Source organism: Oncorhynchus masou, chromosome 29 (genome assembly GCF_036934945.1).
Source record: "Oncorhynchus masou masou isolate Uvic2021 chromosome 29, UVic_Omas_1.1, whole genome shotgun sequence".
Classification (NCBI taxonomy): domain Eukaryota; kingdom Metazoa; phylum Chordata; class Actinopteri; order Salmoniformes; family Salmonidae; genus Oncorhynchus; species Oncorhynchus masou.
This window is the reverse complement of record NC_088240.1, coordinates 72,684,205-72,706,712: the sequence shown is the minus strand read 5'-3', so window position 1 is coordinate 72,706,712 and position 22,508 is coordinate 72,684,205. Positions and strand designations below refer to the sequence as shown.

At 42.3% G+C, this 22,508-nt stretch overlaps 1 protein-coding gene across 1 annotated transcript; it reads left to right on the top strand.

Moving 5' to 3' along the window:
• The first annotated feature begins 1,028 nt into the window (after positions 1–1,028).
• Positions 1,029–22,447, top strand: LOC135520455 (glyceraldehyde-3-phosphate dehydrogenase). Its single transcript, XM_064946035.1, has 11 exons — positions 1,029–1,128; positions 15,083–15,136; positions 16,270–16,366; positions 16,542–16,648; positions 19,245–19,335; positions 19,601–19,719; positions 19,859–19,940; positions 20,113–20,264; positions 20,521–20,683; positions 20,883–20,980; positions 21,129–22,447. The coding sequence occupies exons 2-11, from the start codon at positions 15,108–15,110 to the stop codon at positions 21,196–21,198; spliced, it is 1,008 nt and encodes a 335-aa protein (XP_064802107.1). The 5' UTR covers positions 1,029–1,128; positions 15,083–15,107; the 3' UTR covers positions 21,199–22,447.
• The last annotated feature ends 61 nt before the right edge of the window (positions 22,448–22,508 follow it).

Below are 22,508 nucleotides of genomic sequence, written 5' to 3'. Positions count from 1 at the left end.
GTCAGATTAGAGAGTAATCTAGTCGATTTAAAAACTCAAAAGTTTAGGTAGCATACCACCATAGCGGTTAAGAGCTTTAGGCCAGTAACCAAAAAGTTGCAGGTTTGAATCCCCGAGCCGGGCAGGTGGAAAATCTGCCATTCTGCCCTTGAGCAAGGCAGTTAACCCCAACAATATCTGTTCCCCGGGCGCCGATGATGAGTGAGGCAGAACTCACAACTCTGATTCAGAAGGGTAGGGTTTAATGCGGAAGATACATTTCAGTTGAACACATTCAAATGTGCAACAGTAGGTATCCCACATTCCACAATATATTTATATATTTTAAATGTTTTTTCCCCAGAGATATTATTTTACACTGAGAAATTAGATTAGTTAAATTCGCTATTACATTGAGATCGTGTGTAACTATAATGGATGGATGATGATTCATCAAAATGTGGTCTCATACGGTTTATATCCATGGGGTTTCCACAGAGGCACGCATCATATCTCACGTAGCCCAGCAGCCGGATGCTCTGCAGAACACTAGCCCAGATAGTCACGTGCTGCAGCATGTGGAATTTTCGAGCAGTACTCAGATTTTTTAATCAAATTAGGCAAATTAACGACTTTGCCATTACTGATCCGTTATTATGGTTATGGTTCCGTGTGTGAAAATAATATAAAATACACATTTCAATTTCTGTCCATAAAAAACAAACATTCGTAGCATATTTTGATTATATTTCTGAATACTCTTGCATATTGATGCATTATCAGGCTCCCGAGTGGCGCAGTGGTCTAAGGCACTACAGACACCCAGATTCGATTCCAGGCTATATCACAACTGGCCGTGATTGGGAGTCCCGTTGGGCGGCGCACAATTGGCGCCACGAATTGGTTCATAATTGACTTGCCTAGTTAAATAAAAGTTACATTTAAAAAAAAAATCTGCATTTTGTATCCTCCCATGGTTTGGCAACATCCCCAGTTTCTCTATGGTTTCCATGGCAGCCGTGCCCCAGCAAAAGATCACGTGACGTCATGTTTCCAGGGCGATTAGACCAATGCTCGTGTCACGTGTCTGCTATAAATTCGGAAATTGTACTCTCGGTTTGCACAGACACTGCAGCATCTCCCTTCAAGGTAGGTATGAACGACAAAAAGGGGTTATTATACAACAAAAATTGTAATACTTATTGCTTAATATGTGTCTTTTGAATGCCGTTGTAATGGTGTAGCAGTAGCTACTTTTGAGCCTCTCCTTTCTCTTTAACATTACAAAGCCAGGAAATAAATGATGGAGGCGGGGAAAGATGCGCCCATGGCCTTGTGTAATAATTCGCGTTTCAGTACAACAATTTCTGAAAATAGGAAGTGTAGTTTGCTAACTAATGCATAGCACGTACAAATCTTGAGCATTTCGTGAGAACACCAAGATAATGCATTATTCATTCATTAGAAGGCAAAATGTGCAGAGGTTACGTGACACCGTAGCTTGAACGATGATGCATTTTGCGGAAGACTGTTGTCAACGAATATTGTGGCTTCATGCAACATTTCAGATTATGTCTTCATGAACCTTAAATAGTTGTATCAATTGGTCGATGTAAATCAAGAGTTCTGGCGTAGTTGACTGTACAGGAAATCTCAGAAATGTTGCTAGAGCTACGTGCCTCTCACCACATACTCATGATGAGTTATTTTGATTGCGTCACAGCATTCTAGAACGTTACGGTCGAAATGATAAATCTAAACAAAAAAATGTAGCAAAATTAAGCCGAGTCCACTTTTTTGGATGTTGATTTGTAATTGATACATTCACGTTGACCGTTTTTAATTTTGGGGATGAGATTAATGATGATTGAACATTAATTGTATTGTTCCATTGATGTGCTCTCTCTCTCTGAAGGTGGAAGAAATGGCGTGGTGTGTTGCATCAATGTGCCTACCGATTAGGTTACTCTGTCCGAATTGTTGCAAATTGTATTCGTATCTAAAATATACATACTTTAATCAAGATGTCAACCGTTTGCAAAGACCATTACAACAGGTTTCGGCTCGGTGTCACTAAGGAGGATGGAGAGGCAGCCATCTCCAGATGATGGGATGGCCTTTTTCATCACTGGGATGGTGAAGGTCGTATGATACTGTAAGGTCATTTGACAGACCCGGCCTATTTTCCAGGAGATGCCATAAAGAGTGACTAATTCCCTGCTGCATTAGTTGCCTCACTCATAAAACCCTTATTATATTCTGGATATAAAATTATTCCTCATCTAAAAGGACAGAAAAATGGCATGTTAGAGTTGTTGAAATAATTATATATTTCAAAATGAAGTGATTTTTAAAGTTTAAAATATGTAATGCACATCAGTAAACTGCTCTTATCTAGTTTGGCCTGCTGATATGTGCACTGTGTCAATTATCATTCTGGAAGAATAACTGCTAATGACATTGATTGCATAGGCCTAATGTAAACAAGCTGATGTACTGGTTAGGTCGTGTGACTACAAATAAGGCCTAATCCTATTTTCCTGCTTGAAAGTGCCTGCAGCTAAGAGACTCTGACTCAATGGCCATGTTCGAGTTAATCAAAACTGTGATGTATCATGGGAAAATTTAGACTGACTGATTTACAAATACTATTGAAAAGTTATGTATGATGCAAGTTCATCAGCCAGTCTGCAATGTCGAACACGACCAGTCTCTTCCTGGGTAAAAAGAGGTGGTTCCCTCTAACTCTACTCCCTCTCTCTGACCTGCTCAATGCGCTTTCCTTTTTTTGGTATGCACTTACCATCACCTTGAGGTTACCATGGAGATATTTCCCCCACCATTATTTGCAGTACCCGTGTGTGAAGAATCCTATCCGTGTGTTCTTTATACCTGTATGGCTGTTGAATCAGTTTTATCTGTGAACACATTGTTCTTTACCTGCCTTATGTAGGCCTATTTTTGTGCAGATCCGGCTTGTATAGCGGCGAGAACGTGGTAAGCACTTCTGATGCAACATGCAGCCCATCACTAGCTGTATAACTGCCTGGGTTAATAGTCAACCACACCTCCTGGCTCAACTCGGCTTGACTTTTGCATTTGATTTGTGCTGACAGTCCTCTCTTGACGCTGGGGTTAGCGATAGCTATCGCTGCCCCAAAGATGGCATAAGTAAATGATCACATGGATGTCGTTGTGTTTCTCTTCCCCCACTTGCACAGTTCAGGCAGTCAGACAGAGCACATTCTGGCAGGAGGTGGCCCCTCCTTCATCGATTCACTGCAGTTTGATACAACAGTTAATTTATTCATGGCTGTTCTGTTCTGCAGCGGCCTTTCCCTTCTCTGTTAGGTTTCACAGCTCTAACAGAACACAAAAGTACTTAAATGTGTTGTCGCCTTGAAGATTTAGTCTGACATGACACAACAGGGTGACAACTTGATGTTCTTTTGTCAGCACAGGACAGGTGACTGGCTTATTATGCATTTAGCAGGTGTCTGGTTTTGTCCAGACAAAGCTGACTACGTTAGTCTATTACTAGGCCTTGATGGAGTGATATTTAGTGGCGTGAGTTGACTGGCTGTCTGCAGTCGTGACAGTAAATAGGCAAGGTGCTGAGGCTGGCTGGTCCTGAGGCTTGTAGAGGAGGACTGGATATCATACTGCTCTCTCTGACGACAGCTGTCCAACCATATTAGACTGATAACATTCTCAGATGAGAACCAGTAGGCTACACAGAGGTTAATTGTATGTATTTGAGATTAGCCCACATACTCTAGTTTAGCTGCAGGCAATAAGATCAGATTATTTCCAGACAAATCAGAATGATCTTGAAAAACATGCTTTTGCCCATAAGTGGATTTCTTTTAGGTAATCATGTTTGATGTTTCATAAATACAGAAAAGGTTTGATACATTGATTTACTGAAAATATTATTCTAGATGTAGTTTTGTGAGACTTAATGTAGTTTATTTTCCAAAGGGGCGTGGCAGTCAGTGAGCAGGTTGAATGGTGAATACTGAGCTGTGTCTTCAGTCTCTAGTATCAGGGTCTGCCCCTCATGGCTCAGGTCTCAACAGTGGAAAACTACTGAGCTACAATCAGTACAAGACATGCCTGGGAATGTAGAAAATGCCAGTGAGAGGGTGGGTGTGTGAGGCAGCACGTTTTCATTCTCTCTCTCTGCTGAGGTTATGACAGCTTGTAGAGGTCAACAGAGGTTACTGTGTGCTCTCTCTCTGCAAATGACAACATTGGTTTATAGTATATTTGTTGTTATTACATTGTAAATATCTATATATTGTTACCTACAATTACTCAGCCTGCCTCTTGCATCATATTTGCCTGGTTGTGTCATTCTTCCTGTGTGCAGCACAGTAAATGGACGTGGTGGAATGACACAGCACTTGCTCAAAATGGCTCCCAGGCTCACCTCTGCTAACAGGAATGGTCTCCATCTGCCTCATCCCTCAACACAGCCACACACTGGTTTTTGCTTTGTTTCTTGATGCCAGAATTTCTGTGAATACTGTAGTAAAAGGCCAACTCGTTCATAAACGCTTCCATATTGAGATGCTCCCACACTACACCCACTTTATTTTTGTCCCATTGTCTGGGCCATTTTCTGCCTGTGTGGGTATCTGTATGCCCCTGGGGTGAATGACCCACTTACTACAGGCACCCTGTTTCTCCCCAGTAATTGGGTTGGTGCTGTAGCTGTGGACCATTGCCTGTCTGGGTGAGTGGAGGGGTGGACGGCTGCACCCCAACAGAGGAGTAGCCCCATAGCACTTGACTGATTGGCTAGACAGACTTGTGACAGACAACTACCATGGTGGATGTTTGAAACAAAGTAGTCATTATTGAGATTTGTTACCTCAGGCATTTTTAATACCTTGCTATGAAATATTATTGCTATGGTGGTCAATATACCTGGGATATGACGGTCAGGTCATGGAATTTTGGATGGCGGTTATTGGTCAACCAAATGACCGCTGTCACCAGAATAGATATGACGCACATTTTATCCTGTCCTGGCTGGTTTGTTCTGCTGATGGGAGGGGGGAATCACCTAGACAACCAAAGATTAGTTTGCTACAGCATCTTACTTGATTCAGGAAGGAGCAACAAAGTTGAATTAAGTTGTAGAGTCCATGTTACAGCAGACAGTCAACCGCATGAATGCCCAGCTCTCCTGTTTTCAGTCAGCTGTTTTTTCCAAACACCAAAAACATGTAAATATATATATATATACAGTACCAGTCAAACATTTGGACACACCTACTCATTCAATGGTTTTCTTTTATTTTTTTACTATTTTCTACATTGTTGAATAACAGTGAAGACATCAACACTATGCAATAACACATATGGAATCATGTAGTAACCAACAACGTGTTGAACAAATCAAAATATATTTTATACACTGCTCAAAGAAATAAAGGGAACACTTAAACAACACAATGTAACTCCAAGTCAATCACACTTCTGTGAAATCAAACTGTCCACTTAGGAAGCAACACTGATTGACAATAAATTTCACATGCTGTGTGCAAATGGAATAGACAACAGGTGGAAATTATAGGCAATTAGCAAGATACCCCCAGTAAAGGAGTGGTTCTGCAGGTGGTGACCACAGACCACTTCTCAGTTCCCATGCTTCCTGACTGATGTTTTGGTCACTTTTGAATGCTGGCGGTGCTTTCACTCTAGTGGTAGCATGAGACGGAGTCTACAACCCACACAAGTGGCTCAGGTAGTGCAGCTCATCCAGGATGGCACATCAATGTGAGCTGTGGCAAGGTTTGCTGTGTCTGTCAGCGTAGTGTCCAGAGCATGGAGGCGCTACCAGGAGACAGGCCAGTACATCAGGAGACGTGGAGGAGGCCGTAAGAGGGAAACAACCCAGCAGCAGGACCGCTACCTCCACCTTTGTGCAAGGAGCACTGCCAGAGCCCTGCAAAAGGACCTCCAGCAGGCCACAAACAGACTCCATGAGGGCCCAACGTCCACAGGTGGGGGCAAATTCGCCTCTGTGCTCTTCACAGATGACAGGTTCACACTGAGCACATGTGACAGATTCTGGAGACGCCATAGAGAACGTTCTGCTGCCTGCAACATCCTCCAGCATGACCGGTTTGGTGAGTCAGTCGTGGGGTGGCATTTCGTTGGACTGTGCGGCCCCCATGTGCTCACCAGAGGTAGCCTGACTGCCATTAGGTACCGAGATGAGATCCTCAGACCCCTTGTGAGACCATATGCTGGTGCGGTTGGCCCTGGGTTCCTCCTAATGCAAGACAATGCTAGACCTCATTTGGCTGGAGTGTGCCAGCAGTTCCTGCAAGAGGAAGGCATTGATGCTATGGACTGGCCCGCCCGTTCCCCAGACCTGAATCCAATTGAGCACATCTGGAGAAGAAAGTAAAAGTGCAATATGTGCTAACGTTTAAGTTCCTTGCTCAGAACATGAGAACATATGAAAGCTGGTGGTTCCTATTAACATGAGTCTTCAATATTCTCAGGTAAGAAGTTTTAAGTTGTAGTTATTATAGGACTATTTGACTCTATGCCATTTGTATTTCATTAACCTTTGGCTGTTCTTATAGGCACTTTAGTATTGCGAGTGTAACAGTAGGTTCCGCCCCTCTCTTCGCTCCTCCCTGGGCTCGAACCAGGAACACAACGACAACAGCCACCCTCGACGCAGCGTTATCCATGCAGAGCAAGGGAAACAACCACTCCAAGTCTTAGAGCGAGTGATGTTTGAAACGCTATTAGCGCGCGCTAACTAGCCAGCCATTTCACTTCGGTTACACCAGCCTCATCTCGGGAGTTGATAGGCATTGCGCTGTTTATGACTTTAAGCCTAACGCACAATGAAGTGCTTCTGGCAAAACGCACGAAAGTGCTGTTTGAATGAATGCTTACACGCCTGCTTCTGCCTACCACCGCTCAGTCAGAGACTTGTATGCTCAGTCAGAATATATGCAACGCAGGACACGCTAGATCATATCTACTAATATCATCAACCATGTGTAGTTAACTAGTGATTATGATTGATTGTTTTTTATAAGATGAGTTTAATGCTAGCTAGCAACTTACCTTGGCTTACTGCATTCGCGTAACACACTCCTTGTGGAGTGCAACGAGAGAGAGCCGGGTCGTTATTGTAGGGTTGCAAGATTGGATCCCCCGAGATTTTCACCTTGTCAGCTATCGTTCTGCCCCTGAAATAGGCAGTTAATTCCTAGGCCGTCATTGAATGTGTTCCTCTTGAAACTCCCCATCCCGGATCCGGGATTGTGACTAAGCCTCAGGCTCATTAGCATAACGCAACGTTAACGATTTCTGAAAATCGCAAATAAAATTAAAATAATGCGTTTGCTCTCAAGCTTAGCCTTTTCTTAACAACACTGTCATCTCAGATTTTCAAAATATGCTTTTGAACCATAGAAATTGACTAATTTTGTGTAAGAGTATGCAAAGCTAGCATAGCATTTTGTGTAGCATGTAGCACGCAACATTTTCACAAAAGCCAGATAACCAAATAAATAAAATCATTTACCTTTGAAGAGCTTCTGATGTTTTCAATGAGGAGACTCCCAGCCACATACCAAATGCGCAGTGTTTCCTGAAAGCGTCTGTGTGTAGGAGAAATCGTTCCGTTTTCTACATTGCGCCTGGCTACCGAAACGAACCGAAAATGCAGTCACCTACAACGTGAAACTTTTTCCGGATTAACTACATAATATCGACCGAAACATGGCAAACGTTGTTTGGAATCAATCCTCAAGGTGTTTTTTCACATATCTCTTCATTGACATGCAGTTCGTGGAAGCTTGCTTCTCTCTCTGTGCCCCATGGAAAAAATACTGGCAGGTGACTTTTGCGCACCAATTTCGGCGCAGGACACCGGGCGGACACGTGGTAAATGTGGTCTCTTATGGTCAATCTTCCAACGATCTGCCTACAAATACGTCACAATGCTGCAGACACCTTGGGGAAACGACAGAAAGGGCAGACTCATTCCTCTTGCGTTCACAGCCATATAAGGAGATCATGAAAGACAGAGCCTCAAAAATCCTTGTCATTTCCTGGATGCCAAGTCATCTTGGTTTTGCCTGAAGCTCACGTTAAAGGGCACGCACAGAGAAGATATTTGTATTTCTGGACACGTCAGAGTGTTTTCTTTCGAACAGTAGCAATTATATGCATAGTCGAGCATCTTTTTGTGACAAAATATCTTGTTTAAAACGGGAACGTTTTTCTTCCAAAAATGAAATAGCGTCACCATAAGTGTAAGAGGTTAACTGACTTGTCTAGTTAAATAAAGATTTAAGGTGTTAAAATGAGTGTATGTGTGTATAACTAACAAATTGGCAAAATCGGTGTCCAAAAATACCCATTTCCGATTGATATGAAAACTTGAAATCGGCCATTTCGATTTTAATTGGTCGACCTCTAATCAATGCCTCTCATAAATAAAAGTAGTGACGAAGTCATTCTCTCCTCCACTTTCAGCCATGTTAAGATTGATATGCATATTATTAATATTAGCTCTCTGTGTACACCCAAGGGCCAACTGTAATGCCTTGTTCTGAGCCAATTGCAATTTTCCCTAAGTCCTTTAAAAAAAAAGTTAATTTGTGGAGTTTCTTAATGAGTTTGAGCCAATTAGTTGTGTAGAGGTGGTATACAGAAGATGGCCCTATTTGGTAAAAGACCAAGTCCATATTATTACAAAACTGCTCAAATAAGCAAAGAGAAATGACAGTCCATTACTTTAAGACATGAAACTGTCTCATGTGGACAGCCAATGGAATGGAAGACCCAGAGTTACCTCTGCTGCAGAAGGTAAGATCATTAGATTTAACTGCACCTTAGATTACAGACCAAATAAATGCTTCACGGAGTTCAAGTAAGAGACACATCTCAACATCATCTGTTCAGAGGAGACTGCGTGAATCAGGCCTTCATGGTCGAATTGCTGCAAAGAAACCACTACTAAAGGACATCAGTAAGAAGAGACTTGCAAGAAACACGAGCAATGGACATTAGACCGGCGGAAATCTGTCCTTTAGTCTGAGTCCAAAATTGAAAATGTTGGTTCCAAACACCCATGTCTTTGTGACAGAGTAGGTGAACGGATGATCTCTGCATGTGTCACGTCTTCGTTAAAGGAAGACCAAGGTTTAGCGTGGTGAGTGTACATTTTCTTTTATTTAGTAAAATGTCACCAACAAAAACTACCGTGAATCTTACAAGGGCTATAGTACCCCTAACAAAGACAACTTCCCACAATGACAGAGGGGGGGGGGCTGCTTAAGTATGGTCCCCAATCAGAGACCATGATAGACAGCTGTCCCTGATTGAGAACCATACCTGGCCAAAACATAGAAATACAAAAACATAGAAGGCCCACCCAAATCACACCCTGACCAAACCAAATAGAGACATTAAAAAGGCTTTCTAAGGTTAGGGTGTGACAGCATATGTGGCTCCCGCCGTGAAGCATGGAGGAGGTGTGGGGGTGCTTTGCTGGTGACATAGTCAGTTATTTATTTAGAATTCAAGAGCCAATTAACCAGCATGGCTACCACAGCATTCTGCAGCGACACGCCATCCCATCTGGTTTGTGCTTAGCGGGAGTATCATTTGTTTATCAACAGGACAATGATCCAACACACCTCCAGGCTGTGTAAGGGCTATTTGACCAAGGAGGGTGATGGAGTGCTGCATCAGATCTGGCCTCCACAATCACCCAACCTCAACCCAATTGAGATGGTTTGGGATGAGTTGGACTGCAGAGTGATGGAAAAGCAGCCAACAAATGCTCAGCATATGTGGGAACTCCTTCAAGACTGTTGGAAAAGCATTCCAGGTGACTACCTCATGAAGGTGGTTGAGAGAATGCCAAGAGTATGCAAAGCTGTCATTTTTGTTTGTCTTTACTTTTTTGGTTACTACATGATTCCATATGTTTTTATCATAGTTTTGATGTCTTCACTATTCTACAATGTAGAAAATATGAAAAACCATTGAATGAGTAGGTGTGTCTAACTTTTGACTGGTAGTGTATATATTTTTTTTATGCTTATGAAGATTGTCATGAAAATAAAATCTTCATCAATAACCATCGATTCAACATAATACAATTGTGCCAACCCTAAAAATACCATGGCTCATGCTCCATCTTTTGCTTGAATGACACAATCAGAAAAACACGGGCCTACTCTTTTCGGTGTTTGGAACTTGATCGTGGGGTGTTGGTATGGAGATGTTAATTTTCATCTGACGTTGTGTGTCAGTTTTCAGTAGAACAGGCAGATTATTGGCTGAGTCAGAAGCAGAGGTGGATCCTATAGGCCTGTATAAACACAGTGGCCATTTGTCTGTGCTAAGAGTCACCACCATGTTGCCACCAGCCTGCGCCTGTTGAATTCCTCCACAGTTCAGCTCTTAATTGAGTCGTTTGACATCTTGAGGCATCCAGGACACAAGTCCGGTATTGATTGGTCCCCTCAACAAAGGACTATATTTGTCAGCCCACTTGCATACTCTTGAGTCCAAAAGAGGAGTGGTAGTACTTCAGACAATAGTACACACAGACACAATAAAAGAACCCACCAACACTTTCTTTTGTAGACCACAGCAGCCTTGACAAGACAGGTGTGAGGCTTGTCTACTCTGTTTTTCTCAAGAAACAAAATGGAGGTGAAAGAACTAGTGCAGTGGACTTGATATGTGGATTGGGCCAGACTGCAGCTGAAGGGGGAGAGAGGGAAGGTGTGAACAGAATATAAAGGAGGGAGGAATGTGAGAACGCCATACTAACATGGAGCCTTCTCTGACTGCCTCTCAGCCTGCTTGCCTGTTTGATGCCTGTGTGGCAAGGAGAATTGAAGATGTCATCAAGTTAGACTGTCAGGCCATCTTTTTAATGTACTTATCCAACCGTTCAATGTTACTGAATGTATCAAGCTCCAGACTAGTACTTTTAATTCCCCACTGGTGCGGTGTATGGAGTTGAGGCACAGATGCCATTCATTTGTAGTCAGTGTGACCTCATTAGGTGAGGAGGATTCACTGTGAGCTTGGCCCAGTCGGCTCGTTATTGGCCAGTCAATCCAGTCAGCATACGCAGTGCATTCTGGGGCTCTTTAAAAAGACCACAGGCTGGAGGAACAGGCAGATTAGGATAAGCCATCTGGGTAAATTGCGATGCAGTGGGAGCCACGCATACAGGCACACAAACTCACACAGGCACAGATTATCAAGTTGTCTAATGTTACCAGATGCAAGGGCAATCCTGTGTGTCCTTTCAAAGACAGCGCTAAGTCCTACCTTGCTGCTGCACAGCAGTCTTACATAGAGGCCTACAAGCTGTGGAGAGGGGAGTCCTAAGGAGGTTTTGGACATATTGCTCATAGGAGGATACTACAGATTCTAAGCATATTCAATAAGGTACTTGACCTTATGACACTAGTCAAATTAAATATGTAGCCTATGTAGTGTTGCATAGCTTACTACACTTAATTAACCAGGTAAATAAATCATCTATATTGAGGATATTTTTTTGTTTTACCTTTTATTTAACTAGGCAAGTCAGTTAAAGACCATTCTTATTTTCAATGATGGCCTAGGAGCAGTGGGTTAACTGCCTTGTTCATATGTTGCTTTTGCCTAACCCTCACGTTATAGCCTACACCCAGACAGTTTGAAACGGGTGCTAGACATTAGACAACCGGACAATCTGTTGGAAAAACCTAAGCCTATTTATAGCTATTTTGATTTGATTGTCTAAAGTGTTGCTTCGATTGGTTTGAGGTGTTTTAGCCCCAAGGGCTTTGTCCACACTAGTCTAGCCTAATGCTCTGAGAGTTCAGTACTAGTTCTGTCCCGTGTATGGATTGCTTCTGTGCTTCCATGTCGGTGACCCTCCGCTCAGAGTGGAAAAGCTAATGGAGGATAACTGGGACTCCCTTCATATAGGGTCATGGCTCGACGGGATCCAGCTTTTGTCAAATTAACATCAGATTTGACTTTTCAATAACTAGGTTAGGAGAATTAGGTTAAAGTTAGGGGAATGATTAGAGTTGTAAAATAAATCTACTTTTGATGTTAATTTTACAAAAGCTGGATCCCTTCTAGCCATGTCTCTAATCTAGCCTATCTGTCCAGGGTCCTTCTTTGGACACTGTGTTAACAAACCTCCAGACGAGCTTTAATGCCACACCTCTCCTTCCGTGGCCTCCAACTGCTCTTAAATGCAAGTAAAACTAACTTCAACTGATTGCTGCCTGCACCTGCCCGTCAAGCATCACTACTCTGGACAGTTCTGCCTTAGAATATAATACCAAGGTGTCTGTTTAGACCGTAAACTCTCCTTCCAGACTCACAGTAAGCATCTCCAATCCAAAAATTCAATCTAGAACCGGCTTTCTGTTTCGCAACAAAGCATCCTTCACTCATGCTACCAAACATACCCTCGTAAAACTGACTATCCTTCTGATCCTTGACTTCGGCGACGTCATTTACAAAATAGCCTCCAACACTACTCAGCAAATTGGATGTAATCATTCACAGTACCATCAGTTTTGTCACCAAAGCCCCATATACTGCCCAACACTGACCTATATGCTTTCGTTGGCTGCCCCTCGCTTCATTTTCATCGCCAAACCCACGGGCTCCAGCTGGTATATTTCACTGGTCATCCCCAAAGCCAACTCCTCCTTTGGCCGCCTTTCCTTTACAGTTCTCTGCTGCCACTGACTGGAACGAATTGCAAAGATCACTGAAGCTGGAGTCTTATATCTCCCTCACTAACTTTAAGCATCAGCTGTCAGAGCAGCTTAACGATCATTGCACCTGTACACAGCTCATCTGTAAATAGCCCACCCAACTACCCCATCCCCATGTTTTTTTTGTTTTTTTTTGCTCCTTTGCACCCCAGTATCTCTACTTACACATTCATCTTCTGCTCATCTATCACTCCAGTGTTAATGCTATATTGTAATTATTTTGCCTCTATGGCCTATTTATTGCCTTACCTCTCTAATCTTACTACATTTACACACACTGTATATAGATTTTTCTATTGTGTTATTGACTGTACGTTTGTTTATCCCATGTGTAACTCTGTGTTTGTCGCTTTGCTTTATCTTGTCCAGGTCTCAGTTGTAAATGAGAACTTGTTCTCAACTGACCTACTTGGTTAAATAAAGGTGAAATAAATATAAAATGTTACAGCAAGGCTTGGTTATGGCCTAATGATTTATCCTAACTTGAGAGAAGAAACAAACCACATTTACCATTCCTTTGAACTGGACATGGTCATGGATTATTTTTATATACCTAAATGTTATTTTAGTGCTGTTAGATTGGCCCTACTTGTGCAGCCAAAATCCCTATGTCATGGCAGACTATGACAAATCGATAGTCTCCTTTGATGAGAAAAAAAAATAATTTAAAGTTGAAATTGATTAATAATGGGGCTGTCATTTGGTTTAAATGTCACTTATAGAGCAATACAGATTATGGTAAATATGATGCATTGATAGATCTATAGCCCAGGGCTATGACTTGTTTAAACAGCAATGTTCCTACATTGATATTCACAAGAGTTTGCCACATCAATTTCCAACAAACGTTTTCATCAATGCAAAATGATGAAGCAGGAATTTCCTGATTGTTGCATCACTTTGTGTTAGCCAAGGGTAGTAACTTACTGTTATGCGGTCCATCCTCCATCACGTACCTGACATTGATGTTATTGGCCAACTGTATTTTGCAAGTATTGCCTCAAATGTGTTCAAACCTCTCCCAACCTCCTATTACCTTCAGCATTGCTAACCAACACTTTTTTTTTTTTTTTGCTAGTCTACATAATTTGGTTGAACATTTAATCTTTGGCTTGCTCAAACAGTATGTAAAGACAGTTAAACTATAAAGCCTTATTTGTATAGTCTCATCTTTAATAACTTGCTTTGTTGTTACAGGAAGTGTCTCATATCTATCTTGTTCTGCTTCCTGTGTCTCTGGCTAATGATAATCTTCTCCCTTCCTCCACAAAATATCTGTTTGACTCTTCTCCCTCTCCAGTCCTTATAAGGCTGAGGTTACATATTTGACTATGTTCCAACCCTCCCTCTTTTTGTTTAGTAGACATGTCTGTCTCTCTTACATAACCAATAGCCTATCTCCGTGTCTTTAGAAACCTCAACATGCTCCTGTGCAGCACAGCCACTCACTCTGTCAGAAATACCACACATGCAGCAGCTTGCCCATAAAGGCATGTGCATATGATCATAATACAGACTCACTGAACTAGGCACAACCCAAGGCTCATATTTATACGTTTCCATGCAAGTTGAGCTGAGAACAGAAAAGCATGTCTGTGTCCAATCCTCCGATATGGGACCATTGGCGAAGTCAAAGTAGACAAATGGACTAGTTTCCTATTAAACCAGAATGTTAAAGTGGAAGGCTGTGTTTTATCGTTCCTTACACACCGCAGCCTCTGGAAAGTAATGAGACTGGCCTGACACCACAGGCCTTCAGGCTGGTAATACAGTGAGAGCTAACATTGCAGAGGAGAGATACTGATTGATATCGCCTGTGGATTCAGACAGGCTACAAGGGAGGAGCCCAGAATCTAATGTTTGTTTCATACTGGGCTGGTTTCCCCTGGAGTCTACAGAAAGGAAGTCCTCTGAATAGGAAGTCTGGGCCTGTTGCTTCAGTTCCTCAACTCTGCTCTCTGTCTGGCATGTTAAACAGGCCTGGAGACAATGGAGTCTTCCATAGCCAAGTTAGGGACACATCTAGCCTACACCTCCCAGCACGAGGCCACCTAGTCATGCACTACATAGTAGAACAAGTGTTTGACTTTGCTAACTGCTGTTATGTAACTGGACAAATTAAACTTTTGCACTACTTTCTCTGCTGTTCTAAAAAAAAAGATTGATTGCAGATTCTAGGCACTGTGCTCTGTGGGAATAGATGGTGTGGAAAGCTGTACATTTGCAAGACTTTGCTGTTTCTACAGGGAGGGACACTTGTTGCAATATGCTTCCTAATGTTTTCTAATATCTTCTTGTTTCAGGTTCACAACCCAATCAACAGCAACTATGTCAGACCTCTGTGTTGGAATCAACGGGTGGGTATTATATTCACCTCTAATATACAAATTGTTGCATATTTATCAAAAGAAATGGGTTAAACACACCAACAGAAGTGGGAAATGCACCAACAGAAGACATCCAGGCCCAGTTAAGACTAGTTATGTAATAATAACAGGCTATGAAGCAATATAAAGGTGCAAAACAATTGCAAAAGCTTTATGGTGTAAATCGCATTTGGGAGCAGCAAACACTGAACAGACATTGGTCGTTTTCCTATGGGTATCTGTCAGCCCCCATGGAGCTTGTGGTTGTCATCGGGGGCCAGTTGCACCAGTTGGGTGTTAAAGAAGTTGGCCTTAAATGCTAGTTTGGGCATAGCTACGTCCAACTTTGGGATCAGAATTTAGTCGTAGCTAAGTCCGGGATGAGCAATGGCCGTTCATGAGATTTGATGCTTCATAATGATGGTTGCTAGGATGTTAACATCATCATGACAGTTCTGAACTTTGCGAGGCACGTCCCATCACTTCGCAAAGCCCATCACTATGCATGCATGTTTTCCAAACCACATCTGGATGGGTCAATCAATAATTACTGTGGGAATGAATATCACTAAATGATTAAAATATTGTAATAAAATAGGCTAATGTAAATACTTTAAAGTAACGCTGTGTGTGGTCAACTGTAATTTCATCACCGTTATTATTGGGACAGTGCCATCTCACTGCTCTGAGACAAGCATGGGGACTCGTCTTGATAAATCAATCAGATTTTTGTTTTCACTGTATCTCCATTTGGATATTTGGTGACAATTAGGCTGGGAAAATGTTAGCCAAGTTGAGGTGAGTGTTCATGATGATAATCTTTAGTCTAGTTTGCTCATCTAATAGTGTTATCAGAACATTTTGCTAGCATGTTATGTAGCCTACACTGGCCTAGTATAACGGGGATTATTTTGCTCTTCACTGGCGTCGAGGCCAAGGCTATATCCCCATGAAAAGCCTTTGACTTGTCTGCTCAATCAATGTGATTTTGTTTCACAGAATCTCCGTTGTATACAGTATTTGTTTATTTGATCTCTGGTTGGGCAAATAAGTGGAGGTTGCAGCTCATCTATTCGTTTGCTAATACCTGATCAGACACATTGAGCCTTTCCCTCTCTGTCCAGATTTGGCCGTATTGGCCGCCTGGTCCTCAGGGCCTGCCTGCAGAAGGGAATCAAAGTTGTTGCCATCAACGATCCCTTCATCGACCTGCAGTACATGGTGAGCTGAGTCTCTTTCAGTCCCTCAACCAACAGCCTTCATATAATATGGCACCCTGCCAGATCAAGCTACCGGTGTGCTTATGTGGTAGTATTTATTGTAAAAACGCACCAATATCCCCATAATGTGTAATGAACTGAACCTTGATGTTCTCTGATATTCTCTTTCTCCACAGGTTTACATGTTCAAGTATGACTCCACCCACGGCCGTTACAAAGGTGAGGTGAGCATGGAGGACGGGAAGCTGATTGTGGACGACCACTCCATCTCCGTATTCCAGTGGTGAGTGATGACCTCATCACGTGTGCTCGGGCGTGCTTGCCTGTATGTGTGTGTGTGCGAGGGCCACTGGAACAGCGTTTCTGTACGTCTGAGTAAAGTTCCATTCTATGGGGCTAGGTTGATTTGGGATTCAGCGTGTGTGTGCCCCTTTCTCCCTGGCTCAGAGTATTACCTCAGTGATCTGTAATCCCGCTGGCCATTATCTCCTCAGTGTTGCTATCGGCCTTTGAGGGCTGGCACCACCTGTCTGCAAGGCCCAGCTCACAGCGATAACACTGTGGCTTAAAGGAAATATTCACCCATTTTGAATGTTACTCCCAAAAGTTCCAACGGAATAGACATTGTGTCTATGTACTGTTTTGTATGATGTTCAAATAGTGAAAGTACAAAAGGGAAAATAACTAAACATAAATATGGTTGTATTTACAATGGTGTTTGTTCTTCACTGGTTGCCCTTTTCTTGTGGCAACCGGTCACAAATCTTGCTCCTGTGATGGCACACTGGTATAGAGATCGACCGATTAATCGGAATGGCCGTTTAATTAGGGTCGATTTCAAGTTTTCATAACAATCGAAAATAGGTATTTTTGGAGACCGATTTGGCCAATTTTTAAAAATGTATTGAAATAATAAAAGGTGTTTTTTTTTTTATCTTTATTTAACTAGGCAAGTCCGTTAAGAACACATTCTTATTTTCAATGACGGCCAGGGAACGGTGGGGTAACTGCCTCGTTTAGGGGCAGAACGACAGATTTATACCTTGTCAGCTCGGGGGATACAATCTTACATTTACATTTAAGTCATTTAGCAGACGCTCTTATCCAGAGCGACTTACAAATTGGTATCTTGCAACCTTACAGTTAACTAGTCCAACGCTGTAACCACCTGATTACATTGCACTCCACAAGGAGACTGCCTGTTACACGAATGCCGTAAGCCAAGGTTAGTTGCTAGCTAGCATTAAACTTATCTTATAAAAACAATCAATCAATCATAATCACTAGTTAACTACACATGTTTGATATTACTAGTTTATCTAGCGTGTCCTGCGGTGCGTATTCATGAAAAAGGACTGTCGTTGCTCCAATGTACCAAACCATAAACATCAATACCTTTATTAAAATCAGTACACAGAAGTATATATTTTTAAACCTGCATATTTAGCTAAAAGAAATCCAGGTTAACAGGCAATATTAACCAGGTGAAATTGTCACTTTTTGCGTTCATTGCACGCAGTCAGTGTATATGCAACAGTTTGGGCCGCCTAATTTGCCAGAATTTTACGTAATTATGACATAACATTGAAGGTTGTGCAATGTAACAGGAATATTTAGAATTATGGATGTCACCCATTAGATCAAATACGGAACGGTTCCGTATTTCACTGAAAGAATAAATGTCTTGTTTTTGAGATGATAGTTTCCGGATTCAACCATATTAATGACCGAAGGCTCGTATTTCTGTGTGTTATAATTAAGTCTGATTTGATAGAGCAGTCTGACTGAGCGATGGTAGGCACCAGCAGGCTCCTAAGCATTCATTCAAACAGCACTTTCATGCATTTTGCCAGTAGCGCGTCGCTGTGCTTCAAGCATTGCGCTGTTTTATGACTTCAAGCCTATCAACTCCCGAGATGAGGCTGGTGTAACCGACGTGAAATGGCTAGCTAGTCAGCGGGGTGCGCGCTAATAGTGTTTCAACCGTCACTCGCTCTGAGACTTGGAGTGGTTGTTCCCCTTGCTCTGCATGGGTAACGCTGCTTCGAGGGTGTCTGTTGTCGACGTGTTCCTGGTTCGAGCCCAGGTAGGAGCGAGGAGAGTGATTGAAGCTATACTGTTACACTGGCAATACTAAAGTGCCTATAAGAACATCCAAAAGTCAAAGGTTAATGAAATGCAAATGTATAGAGAAAGTCCTATAATTCCTATAACTACAACCTAAAACTTCTTACCTGAGAATATTGAAGACTCATGTTAAAAGGAACTACCAGCTTTCATATGTTCTCATGTTCTGAGCAAGGAACTTAAACGTTAGCTTTCTTACATTGCACATATTTCACTTTTACTTTCTTCTCCAACACTTTGTTTTTTGCATTATTGAAACCAAATTGAACATGTTTCATTATTTGAGGCTAAATTGATTTTATTGATGTATTATATTAAGTTAAAATAAGTGTTCATTCAGTATTGTTGTAATTGTCATTATTACAAATAAATTGTAAAAAATGGCTGATTAATCGGTATCGGCTTTTTTTGGTCCTCCAATAATCAGTATCGGCGTTGAAAAATCATAATCGGTCGACCTCTACTGTGGTATATTACCCAATAGATATGGGAGTTTATCAAAACTGGATTTGTTTTCGAATTCTATGTGGGTCTGTGCAATCTGAGGGAAATATGTGTCTCTGGTCATACATTTGGCAGAAGGTTAGGAAGTGCAGCTCAGTTTCCACTTCATTATTTTGTGAGCAGTGTGCACTTAGTCTGTCTTCTCTTGAGATCCAGGTCTGCCTACAGCAGCCTTTCTCAATAGCAAGGCTATGCTCACTGAGTCTGTACATAGTCAAAGCTTTCCTTAATATCTCTCTCCCCATTAGTATGAAGCCCCATGAGATCCCATGGGGTAACGCCGGTGCCGATTACGTCGTTGAGTCCACCGGAGTCTTCCTCAGCATTGACAAGGCCTCTGTAAGTAGCAGTACCCAGACACACGAAAGACACTGACACTCGTGTGTCCCCGTCAAGCACTGATAACTATTGCGCTCACCAAGGCCTTGCAACAGCCAAATAAGTGACCCTAATGTACTTTGTCAAAATAAACCTATGAAACTCTAAAGACTTTCAACAGTTCTCAAGTGTATTAGGACCAGTCAGATCTAGACACAAACATTCAATATGATGTGCATGCAAGATTTGAGACTTTCTCAATGTGTTTTCTTTTCTGTTTTCACAGTCCCACATCCAGGGTGGTGCCAAGCGGGTGGTTGTGTCTGCCCCCTCCCCCGACGCCCCCATGTTCGTCATGGGAGTCAACGAGGACAAGTACGACCCCTCCAGCATGACCATCGTCAGGTGAGTCCCTTTATTCCTGACCAATACATGCATGGTCAAAGGGCGAACTCTTCTCAAGAATAGTCAACCTTTAATAACGCTAGTATAATTGATTTATCGGAGGTGGTGATCTATTGTAATTCTCTATGGTCATCCACAGTAATGCATCTTGCACGACTAACTGCCTGGCCCCCCTGGCTAAGGTCATCCACGACAACTTCGGCATCGAGGAGGCCCTCATGGTCAGTGTTTTTCTTCCATTAGACTATCTGTCAATGCATCTTCATGACCAGCATGCAGGGAGCATCTGAATGTCTTTTTGTCCTTTGATCCATATTGATCCACATCCACTGACTCTATGGAACCCATGCTCATCTTTCCCTTCTTTTTCTCTCTCTCTACTCCTCCTCTCAGACCACAGTCCACGCCTACACCGCCACCCAGAAGACGGTGGACGGCCCCTCTGCCAAGGCATGGCGCGATGGCCGTGGTGCCCACCAGAACATCATTCCTGCCTCCACCGGAGCTGCCAAGGCTGTGGGCAAGGTCATCCCTGAGCTCAATGGGTCAGTGTGTGTGTGTCACAGGAGGCCGGTTGAAATGACATCAAACACATGGTTTCCATGTGGTTGATGCCATTTTATTGACTCCATTCCAGCCATTATTATGAGCCATCCTCCCCTCAACAGCCTCCTGGGGTGGGTGTGTTTGCATACATTTATATGATTGTGCCTGCTACTTATCAAAGATGCTGAATGCAGATGTGTGCTTGATGAAAAAGACTGCTTATATAAGTGCTGATGTGAGCCTTCTCTCTGTCAGCAAGCTGACTGGCATGGCCTTCCGTGTGCCCGTGGCTGACGTGTCAGTGGTGGACCTAACCTGCCGCCTGTCCCGGCCCGGTAGCTATGCTGAGATCAAGGAGGCTGTCAAGAAGGCCGCCGAAGGACCCATGAAGGGATACCTGGGGTACACTGAGGACTCTGTAAGTTAATTACAAAATATGTATGTCAACATGAAATATGAGCAGAGGTGCCAGTAGAGCTCAGTTTAACTGGCAATTATATGATGTGTTATTAGCAAGTTGTAGTTTAAAAGCAGGGCTCCTAGATTACATAGATCTCTGTATATTGCAGCTGTTCTGTTGGTGGGTTTCTCACTTTTCATATTTCCTGTCCCACCAGGTTGTGTCTTCTGACTTCATTGGAGACACCCACTCCTCCATCTTTGATGCTGGCGCCGGTATCTCCCTCAACGACAACTTTGTCAAACTCATTTCCTGGTAAGTTCCTCCCTTTAGAATTAGAGTAAATATTCAATCATTCTGCATTCTAATTCTATAGTTTCTCCCCTGCTAACGCTGGACCCCTTTTTGGTTTTTCTCAGCCCTCAACTAAACTATGACTCTCTCTGTCTGTCTGTTTCCCCAGGTATGACAATGAGTTTGGCTACAGCCACCGCGTCGCTGACCTGTTGCTGTACATGCATTCTAAGGAGTAACTTTCCGTCTCCAGAAAGCTGCAATGGGACGCACCCCCCTTTTACATGCACTCACACCCTCCAGTGTCACACCCCTAGTACCCCCAGCCAACAACTTAGTCTCTGTAGTAGGCTGTGTGTACGAGTATTTGTTTTTTCTTTAATGAAAAAGTCCCACTTTGAGACTGTTTTGACTTGACAGTATGAGTTTCTGTGTCTTCCCAGAGCATTGCCGTAGATGTTTCCATACTGGCTGTTACCATGTAATATTGGTGTTAAAGATTTCTAGTTTAAGAGTCAAGTGAGAAAGACAAGCTATTGTAACTAAAAAAATAATACTTCTGTAGAATCTTTACAAATGTCTCTGTCTTGCCTTGTTGTTGTTCAAGTTTCCTGTTTGCCAGTGTTATAAGAACATGTTTTCACACAATGGCAAATAAGTCGTCATCTGCATTTAAGATAATCAACAGGATGCAGAACACGAAGATGATGCATTATAAAGTGACAATTGTATGATAATGTGTTTGTAACAATACTGACACGATAAGACTTAATTTGATGCACATTTGCATCAGTTTGGTGAAAATTATAATGAAACAAATGTTATTCCCTAAACTTCTGTTTTAATAGCTGATGCTTTAGCCAGGCCACAGTTTTAATACTCTGCTGGAACAAAAGTCTGCATACCATGTTGGTACCTAGGACCAGGAGTCAAACATGATTGATATTGAATTTGCCAATCTGGTTGTGCACATTGCACTGGATGACTTCTCAGACAGGTTCTATGACAAAATGTATTTGGTGTAAGGCTATGGAACTGACAGTTTCTCAGTCAAGTGTCAACTCTCCATCGACATATGCAAATGGATTCTGAAAGCTATCTGGAAGTCCACTATTGCAATTTATTTTATCCTGCCCTAGCGGGAATCGCAGGGCAAATATTGTTGCATAAGGTAAACCAAATGACTGGTGGTACATTTTCTGCATTCAACACTGTTCACATGAAAAACCACAACACCCATTATTTTTAGAACGTTATTATAGCATCGTTGTACTTTTTTTACATATTTTTATTTTACCTTTATTTCACTAGGCAAGTCAGTTCAGAACAAATGCTTATTTTCAATGATGGCCTAGGAACAGTGGGTTAACTGCCTGTTCAGGGGCAGAACGACAGATTTGTACCTTGTCAGCTTGGGGATTTGAACTTGCAACCTTTTGATTACTTGTCCAACATCAAATTATTTCTGGGTAAAAATTAAGTACCTTACTGTGATTGTTTCTTTTTGACCATTTTAATTTAAAACAAAGTGTTTCTTAGCAAGAGCAGA

Excerpts from the sequence above, each read along its gene's own strand:
- LOC135520455 (XM_064946035.1), top strand. The coding sequence starts at position 15,108 with ATGTCAGACCTCTGTGTTGGAATCAACGG. Across the intron at positions 19,941-20,112 it reads GCATCGAGGAGGCCCTCATG|ACCACAGTCCACGCCTACAC; the intron begins GTCAGTGTTTTT and ends TCCTCCTCTCAG. Across the intron at positions 20,265-20,520 it reads GTCATCCCTGAGCTCAATGG|CAAGCTGACTGGCATGGCCT; the intron begins GTCAGTGTGTGT and ends TCTCTCTGTCAG.